Below are 9,699 nucleotides of genomic sequence, written 5' to 3'. Positions count from 1 at the left end.
AATTATTGTGTAACATAAACACAGATTGAGTTAGGACATAGATTGTTCTCCGTTAGCTAAATATCGGAGACACTAAAATTGATTATAGACCCGGGAGATAAATGAGCACCACTCTTATCTTATTTCTATGAAGCGCTAAACGGGCCAGAATTTCTCGTGCGAATCGTGCACCTGTTTGACGTGTTTTTATCTATGATTATTATTATAACATCATTATGACATATTATTACGTCATTATCATAAGTATCATTACTTTAATTGTAATTTTTATTAATATAGTAATAATATTATCATTTTTATTATTATTACTATCATCATCATTATTTTTTGCACAAGAATGATAGATATATGATATTGCTTGAAACTAACATTTAATTTCTATCTCAATTCTCATGCACCCGTGTGCCCACCATCATCACCCCACCCCGTCTCGAAAGCTTCCTATAGTCGCACGGCTTCTTCTTTCTTCTTCTTCATTCCCCCCCCCCCCCCCCCCCCTCCTCGTCCTCTACCTCCTGATCCTCCTCTCCCTTCTCCTCCTCAATGTGACTTCCGGACCGCATGACCGTTACCAAAATCGCGGAAAAAGGGGTCAATTTCAAGCAATGTCCGCGGACAAAATATTTCTCGAAATAAAGAAAATAGGGGTGCACAGGTGTCCTCGAAATTGATAAATAGGGGTCAGGAAAAGGGAAAAGAGAAAACCGGGAAGGGAAAAGAGAAAACCAGGAAGAAAAATTCTCGGAGCCGAGTCTTGTCCTTGAAATATGGTAAAATAGGGGTAAATTTGCGAAAGTGTCCTTACAATCTTATAAATAGGGGTATTCCAAAGTACGATTTTGTCCTTGTTTTGACGTAAAAAAGGGGGTTAAATTTAACAAAATGTCCTTGAAATTGACCGCAAAAGGGGGTTATATGCATTTGTGGTAACGGTCATGCGGTCCGGAATTCACATTGAGTGACCCCACCGGGCTCCTCTTCCCCTCCCCCGACTCCTTCTCCTAGCTCCTCCTCTAGCTCATCGATCATCTCGATCCTCCTCCTCCTTCTCCTTCTCCTTCTCCTTCTCCTTCTCCTCCTCCTCCCCCTCCTAGCTCCTCCCCCCTTCCCCCTCCTCCTCCCCCCTTCCCCCTCCTCCTCCCCCCTTCCCCCTCCTCCTCCGGCCCCCCTTCCCCTCCTCCTTCTTCTTCTTTTTCTTTAGGCCTATAAATTATAAGCCTCGCGCGCCTCGTATACGTACCCAGAAAATACAATTTTGCATCCACGCGGAAATTATAGTACGGAGCATATTAACGGCATTCCATAGTAGACCTAGGCCCTATATACGTATTTCGGCGCGGCGACCGTTACGAAATCACAAGAACTCCTGATCCTGCCCTGGTACACTTCTACATCTTCCATAGATAAAAAGTGGTCAGTCACAACCCGGTGACCTGAAACAAATATTTACATCAACTGAATGCATTTGAAAAGGCGTGCCCGGGAGCGTAGCAGCCTACAAATTCAAGAAGAAGAAGTCGGACGTACGATACTCGATCAGACTCAAACTTCAAAGTCCAACTCCAGAGAGGAAAGGAGGGCGACACGGCACGGGATCGGACAGCACATGTAGTCTACAGCTCTCAGCAGCCAGCAGCAGTCCTTTGCATTTCTCAAAGTCATGCTCAGCCAAACCAGTTCAGTTTGAGTTAGCTAGGCTCATCCTCAGCAAGCACTCAGTCTCAGGTAAAAACGAATCGAAATCATGAAGTTTGTTCTGTGACTGAGTTTGTGTAATTTGAAGTTGAAGACGTAATAGATTTAGATCTAGTTGTTTAGAACAGAATTCACATGGATTGTGAAATTTAGAATAGTCAGCATGATCCGCAGTGAGTAGACTCCTCTAGGGTCTACTAGGTCTATAGATCTAGATCTAAGTGTCAACTTACAAGTTACGTGAATTGTAAGTTCACGTTGAATGTAACTCCAGGCATAGGAAATTTATTCAAACAGTGTCAGTGGGTTGCTGTGTCACATGCATTTTTTCAAAATGTAAAGAAGTAATTTTGACATAATTTGAAGATGTCTTTGATGAGAAAAAGGGTGATTCCTCTTCCTAACCTACACTGTATGCAGAGCTACCAAGTGTCACGCATGCATTAGGCGTGACATCACGCATTTCGAGGGTCTGAAAACGGCTGAGAAGTCGAAAAACATTTGTAAGTCAATATTGAAATTACTACTTCTTTGAGGAGGCGCGATAGCTCAGTCGGTAGAGCAGTGGTCTCGTAGTCCGGTGACCCGGGTTCAAAACCAAGTCGATGCGCTAGTGCCCTTTGGTAAGGCATTAATCCTCAGTACCAGGTCCCTCGGAGAGGACATAAAGCCGTCAGCCGTCTGGTTGCTTACTCACAAGCATTCATGCTTTAGTCAGGCAAAATAACTACCACTTCTTTTTACATTTCAATTTTTTTTGCCCAACCCACAGTTTCAATCATTTCCTATGCAGGCTCTGGAGCTGGAAGCTCCCTGGAGTTAAGTTGAATGTAGATCTAGCTTAGCCTAGGCCAGGGTCTATCTCAGATCTAGAGATTAGACCTTTTAATTTTAAGAATTGATAAAGAAATGTTATCCACTTAGACTAATCATAAATTGTCTCTTTTATCCACAGACAGAGAAGAAAACAAATCTGACCCAAAATGGCTCTTGGCACCATCTACCTCGTTGCTCTGTGCATTGCGGCAGTCTTCATCCTTCTGTCAATCCGTGTCCTTTACTTTATCGCTCTGTTTCTCCTGGTGACATTCCTGGTTTGTTTCTTCCTCTCCATGGTCTCTGATGGTGACCTCACCCTCATGCTCTATGAGATGATTGGAAACAAAGGAGGTGAGTTTGTCAGGTGGGGCTGTAAAGTTTGACAGGATGTTATTCTTGGTAGACTGTATATTTCCAGTACCGGTATTATTTCTTTGTCTCCTTAAAATAATGTACTGTACGTACAATTCAACTTACCAGTAATACAAATTGCTTTTGAATCAATTTGTATGAATTTGAATTGTACCATATTAATGTGTCTACTCTTCATTGCATATTTACTTGAATTTTCTTCACACTTTAATTTAGATTTTTTTTCTCGGTATGATACCAATTACCATATCTACTTATTTATATACATGTATTTACTTTTTGTAAACATTCGTTTACTTTCACTATAACTTACTTTCCATACTTGATGAAGTGACAACAAATATCAAGGGAAGCTCAAATGTTACTTACCAAATTAAAGGTAGGAGGGTAGGAGGGAAGGGGAGGGTGGGAAACAATACTTGGATCACAATAATTATTGCAGGAATTATAAAGGTATTTGTTTACAGGTGGCTTGACAAAGTTGAGCAGTTCTGTTGATTATAGTCTTCTTAGAATTGCTTAAACATTATGTATTGTGTAATAAATGCAATACAGCCACCCTTTGGTCTTTCTGTAATTTATAGATAATATGATGGGCCGAGTTGTGTGGATCACTGGAGCATCCAGTGGCATTGGAGAAGAACTTGCATATCAGCTTGCTCGTAAGGTGAGAATTTTTTTTTTGGGGGGGGGGGGGGGGCTGCTAATATGTTTTGCTAAGGAATTATTAACTGATGAAAAAGAAAGAGATAACATGAAAAACAAGTAATTGCTCAATGCTCAATGAGCTCTATGCTCAATTTCATATTTGAAATGTTTGGCAGAGTGGTCATCTTTTTTCTTCCTGTAATTCATTTTTCATATGACACAATTTTAGAGGAATTTATTGTTCAGTTTCAGTTTTTTTAAATTAAAGTAGCATGATTACTTAGTTGATGACCATAGCATTGTCTCATGAAGAGACGTGATCGATATGGATTAATTTAAAATCCTATCCAGTTGCAACTTTATGAACCCCTATTTTTTAAAGATGTTTTTACGAGGCCCAGATCTTGTTGCAAAATGCAGTCTGCTGTGTGATAAATTATAAGTCAACCAGAGCGGATGAGGAGTACATATATTTTAGAGAACATTTGTGTTTACAGGGCCTGAATAATCCTAACCCTGAATCAATCACAACCTTATTAAGAGGTCTGTGTTTGTATTATTAAGAACAAGTATAAAGAGATATAAAAGCGTTCATGACATGTTTCTCGCTCTAGGGTGCCAAAGTCGTGTTGTCGGCTCGCCGTGTGAACGAGCTGGAGAGAGTCCGAGGTAACTGCGTCCGATTTCCAGAAGTGAGAGAGGAGAATATCTTAGTCTTACCTATGGATGCAACCAAGTATGAGACTCATGGTCAGGTGGCCGAAACCATCGTTGACCGGTATGGCAAGGTACGTATGTCCTGAGGTGTATTCTGAAAGCTTAATTAACTCACAGTTGGCAAATCAGTCTCCTGAAAGTTCATTATGAGTCCATATTTTATGTTGAAAGGAAAACTGTTAGCATATGCTATGATGCAAGCCTTCATCTATTTGAATATTATCATTGAAAGACAAAAGATGCTCTGCTAAACCATGCAGGGTAATTATTGTAGAATGCTTAGAGACTTCTGATAAAGTCAGTGTTAGGCGCTATATAAGCTCATATAATTCTGTTTAGGATAGCGTTCACCAACTTATTTTCTTTTGTAATCAGAATATAGCAGTTTTGCTATGCAATTTTTTTGCTGAAAATTATTCCCTGTCCTATTACTCTCATTTATCCATAAGTTCTTGTTTGTGACTGATCTGCACTATTTCTGCCATTTTGTTCCATTTTGTTCTTTATGGATAGATCGACATCCTCATCAACAACAGTGGTCGAAGCCAACGTGCCCTGGTCCAGGACTGCAAGATAGAGGTGGACAAGGCCATCATGGATTTGAACCTCATGGGTCCGATCTCACTGTTTAAAGTGGCCCTACCTTACATGCTGGAAAACAATTATGGACAGATCATCAACATCAGCAGTGCCACTGGTATAATGCCCGCCCCTCTCTCGTCTGCCTACTGCGCCTCCAAGCATGGCATGCATGTAAGCCTATCAAACATGAGCATCCATTTAAAGTAAAAAGGGTACTGTGCTTGCTTACCATGGCTACAAAAATAGTACAAAGTTACATTGATGAAGCATAAAGATGGTCTGATTTATAGTACCTAGAATATTGTATTTATATTTTCCCCTGTCCCTGTATTTTTGGTTGAATTCAAACCCAATTTAAATTTAAACCCAATCTAACCGCCGAACCGAACGGAAGTTCGCCGAACATGGCACTTCCGAACCGAACCGAACCGAACCGAACTCAAAGGCCTGGTTCGGATGTTCCGGCAGAAAAATATAAAAATTTTTGCAAGCTAATAAACTTGTAATTTTGTACCTAATTTTCATGTCATGATTGCTCATTTTATATTCACTTTTTTCCCATTTTCCACCTTTGTGATTTATGCCTTTCAAGTGGTGGGCGCGACTTCACTGGCGCCATTTAAATCCCAAATCCTGACCACGCTACATGTACGTCGCAAGCCATAAACAAGAATCCATGTGCGTGATCAAAATATGTTCAGCTCAAACCCATTCAACAAAAAATTAATATTTTAATTGTAACAATATCGGACAAATTTTACAATATAAATAATGAAATAAATATATATTATAGTATGGTATTTATTTATTAAGAAAAACTACGGATTTTATATTTTTCCTATTAAAAATAAAAACTTATAAAAAACAGTTTTTGACGAGCCTAAATTTCTATTCAAGATGGCAGCTTTCATGACTCTAACATTAGACAAAAACCGTCTCGGAAAATCTTTAAAAAATATCTTTTATTGACAAATTGAAAACATGATTCTTTTAAAATTGAAAATAAAACACTATTCAAGACGGAAATACGAATGTAAGTAGTATTTTTCTTCACAAATAATTAAGTTTAGAGCAGTTTTTAATGTGAAATTTGAACTGGTCGGAAGCAGTGTGCAGGGGTACTCCGTGCTGGTCGGACCCGGCAGGCCGGCCGGCCCGCCCAGTGCCAACCGCCGTGGCTATAATGCTGCTTGCTATTATATTACCGAACCCCGAACCCAACCAAGTTTGGGTGAAATATTGTCGAACTCTGCCGAACCGAACCGAACACGAACATAGCGTCTGACTTACAGCACTAATTTAAATTCACTTTCCCCTTTAAACTTTTTCTTTGTCCTGAAGAAGTACTTTATTTCCATTGGATAAAACACATTCTAGTTTCAAGCACAGTCTTAATTTACTATCCCTTTTAAATATCTTGTTTGTCTTGAAGAAATGTTTTATTTTTCCTTGTCCCTTATTTAATATGATTTTCTTTGGCAAGCTGGTGAGTGGGGTTGCAACATCCTACATAGTTTTTAAACGTGTAAGATTATGGTATGCATTGGTTTAAAAAAAATGGAATGAGGGTGGCAGAGAGACTACCCCCCCCCCCCCCCAAACAAAAAAGGGTCTTAAAATATATGATTGATGTTGATACAGCCACTTTTAACATTTGTATTCTTTTAAGTGGAGTATATTTCTGACCAAGATAATTGGAAGCAGAAGTAGCCCTGATGAGGGTGTTCTGACCTATGCTCTGTCGATAATTTCACCAGGCTTTATTTCATCAAAATATTGTGTCAGGTTAGGGTTAGCAATTGACTTTTAAGTTAGGTTTAGAGCTGGGTTTACGTTTATAGTATTTGGTCCAGAATTTAAAGAAGGTGAAGAATCCACTTTAAATATTGACTGCAGTGCAATTATTGCCAGAACTTGTGTCCAACAACCTTGGTGACTGACATCAGATACTTCACCTCTCAACATTCCATGCACGCCCCTGAATCTTTGTTTATTGTGTCTGTCTGTCTGTCTTGGCAGGGTTTCTTTAACTCAGTGAGGAGTGAGTTATCTCACAGGAACATAGCAGTGACTATGGTCTGCCCTGGCCCTGTCGTCTCAAACATCGTGGAGAATGCTCTCAGAGAAGATTTCACAAGGGTGAGTGGCGGAGTGTGCATGTCTAAGAACTCCATACATTTTTACACCGAGGATGCTTCATGTTTGGTAATGTATAGTTTTGTATTAGGGGATTTTGTTTCTAATCATAATGTGACTACTCAGAATACAAAATATAGCAGAATAGCATGGTAAAAATCAAAAAATTATTGATAAGATCAGGTCTGACCAGTTGTCCCATTAGCACTTACATATGCTAGTGCTAGTTTTTCTGATGACGATTGTAAAATATTTACTTTTCTTTGAAAGAGATTTTGTTTAGTTTTCAAGAGCCCTTTTCATCATTTCTAAAGCTTAATTGCACATTTCTCTGGTGCATTTTCTTGAGCCGCTGAGTTGGAACTATTTTCCTTTTTATTTCTAGCCTGCAGCAAAGCCTTACGATGGTACAGCAGACCGGAGCTACAAGGTGTTGATGAGCACTGAGAGATGTGCAGCACTCACTGTGGTGGCTATGGCAAACAAACTTAACGAGGTCTGGGTTGCTAGGCAACCTATTCTACTCTTCTATTACATGGCTCAGTACATGCCAGGCTTCACTAAGTGGTAGGTTGGATCTCATTTAGATGATTCCGAGTAGTGTGACCTGAAAGCTACAAGTTCTTTCTTTTTTTAAATCCATTTATTTCATCCAAAATTGAAAACTCTCAGTATGACTCATAACTAGTTGATGTGGTATACTAAAAAGAACCATTTAATAGTGAATGATCAGACAAAAAGATTTTTTTCATTTTCAGATGAGGTAAAGGCTTATTCCATTCCATATCGTACTTGTATGTCACATAATTACCAGGTTCTAATTTGATGTTTATAAGTTATTTTTGTAATTCTAAATCCATCTCTTCCTCGTGTTTATCAGGTCGGGAGGTAACCAAACTTGATTAAATATATTTCCTTGTTGGATTCCTGGTTCAATCGGTCCAAAGACCATTTATTCATAAGCAGAAATCTTTGTAACAATCGAGCAAAGCTAGAGACGGCAAGGTATGATACATATACTCTTAATTAAAGTGTGTGTTTGTGTTAGTGGGTTTTTTTTGGGGGGGGGGGGGCGGCGGTCATTGTTTATTTGGAAGTAGTTTAAATGTTAACCAGTTTCCATTGAATACAAATGAAGTGTTAAGCTCTTGATTAATCATTGATTTAACACTGTTGTAATTCTGTCTCCCTCCTGCAGGATGACTCCATTAATTGGTCGTGGGAGAGTGAAACAATACAATATGTCTCAGGTAAGAATCAATCCTTCCCCCTATAGAATCAGAATCAGACCAGTTCTGATCATGCGATTGCATTGTGAAAGAAACGTGGAATCGATCACAAAAGGTTGATCATCTAGCATATCAGTATTGGTTTGTACTGCAAGGTTCTGGAATCATCAAAATGATAAGAAATTTGGCCCAGTCTTGGTAAAGTTACTAGCACTGTACACAGAAATATGTATATAGGACTACAAGATATGTGCACGATATCTATCAGGTCCAAATAGAGGGGGGCGTTTCCAAAACTGGTCTTTACCTTTAACATTGATTGGAGTTGACACCTATCTGGTTCTCAGCAGATGTCCTCCAGAAATTAGAGATTGATTCCAATCTCCTGCAGTTTTGTAGTCGCAAAAGATACACCCAATCTCATACAAAACCTGTTTCATTTTGTTGATTATGAACCTATGATTTCTTGATCCAAACAGCAAAAAGTTGTAATTATTCTCATATATGTGATCATCATCAGATATAGAATATCAACATCTTTTTTCTCATTCTGTACTAAGCCTGTATTGTATTCATGAGCATAGCCCAGACAAGACCTTCATTGGCTTAAAGGCCCACTGCACTACTTGTAGCTACTTGCGCCCTCTATATAACAAACAATGCCTAATCGGTGACCATTGGTCCCCCATGATCCTCTTTTTCTTATGTTAACTGAGAGCTGAGTTGATGAGATAACCACCTGTCCAGTGACCTTGCAGGGCGGTCTAATCCCTCCTGTAAACTACGGCAGATAAGCTTTAATATCTATATATTTTGATACAGACTGTTTATTTCCTCCTGTATTTTTATGTTGGATTTGCATTTCATATTTTGAAGCATGGAATTAAGACAAAATGTAACTGAAATTGAACTAATTGTGAAGCAACACTCTTTCTAACCAATCCTATGTTGTTACTTTCCTCCAATGTTTGTCAATTGCAGGCACAGTAATGCTGTAACTTGGAAGGAAAGATGTATTCAGTGTGCAGTGGGAGTGATTTCATATTGAATTGATTTTAAATGAGACTTGTGGGTATTTTGAGGATCTGATTTAAGTGCCATTGATTGCCAAGATTTCTAGACTGTTTGTCTTTTAAGTAATTAAGAAATATGTATGAGCTTTCAAAATCTAATTGAGGAGAGTTGGGATAGTGATGTTTACAAATGAATCTACATTATGGCATCTATTTTTGATTGTGTACATTTCATATTACATTTCGTAACAAGTGCCTTAAGAATTTGAAACATATAGAAACCTTTTAGTGGCATTACAAGCCACATCCATAATGCAAGAGACTTAATTGTAGTGGTATTGGTGAACTTTTGTAAACTCTTATTTGACTGACAAATGTGGTATTATTTAGCATCAATGCTAGCTCAATATATGTTGTACCTTGGGCTCTTCAAAATTGAGTATTATCACAAGAATATAGATTGTAATGCAATAATAATGATGATAATA

General features: G+C 38.7%; 1 protein-coding gene across 1 annotated transcript; it reads left to right on the top strand.

Moving 5' to 3' along the window:
• The first annotated feature begins 1,362 nt into the window (after nucleotides 1–1,362).
• Nucleotides 1,363–9,699, top strand: LOC586029 (dehydrogenase/reductase SDR family member 7). The gene is made up of 9 exons (XM_785827.5): nucleotides 1,363–1,725; nucleotides 2,651–2,865; nucleotides 3,471–3,553; nucleotides 4,149–4,322; nucleotides 4,765–5,004; nucleotides 6,853–6,972; nucleotides 7,355–7,536; nucleotides 8,168–8,219; nucleotides 9,180–9,699. Exons 2-9 carry the CDS (start codon nucleotides 2,679–2,681, stop codon nucleotides 9,186–9,188), a joined length of 1,047 nt encoding a protein of 348 aa, XP_790920.3. The 5' UTR covers nucleotides 1,363–1,725; nucleotides 2,651–2,678; the 3' UTR covers nucleotides 9,189–9,699.

The sequence above is a fragment of the Strongylocentrotus purpuratus genome, unplaced genomic scaffold (genome assembly GCF_000002235.5).
Source record: "Strongylocentrotus purpuratus isolate Spur 01 unplaced genomic scaffold, Spur_5.0 spur5_scaffold_5, whole genome shotgun sequence".
Lineage (NCBI taxonomy): Eukaryota > Metazoa > Echinodermata > Echinoidea > Camarodonta > Strongylocentrotidae > Strongylocentrotus > Strongylocentrotus purpuratus.
The sequence above is the reverse complement of the archived record's forward strand: the minus strand, read 5'-3'. Positions and strand labels throughout refer to the sequence as shown.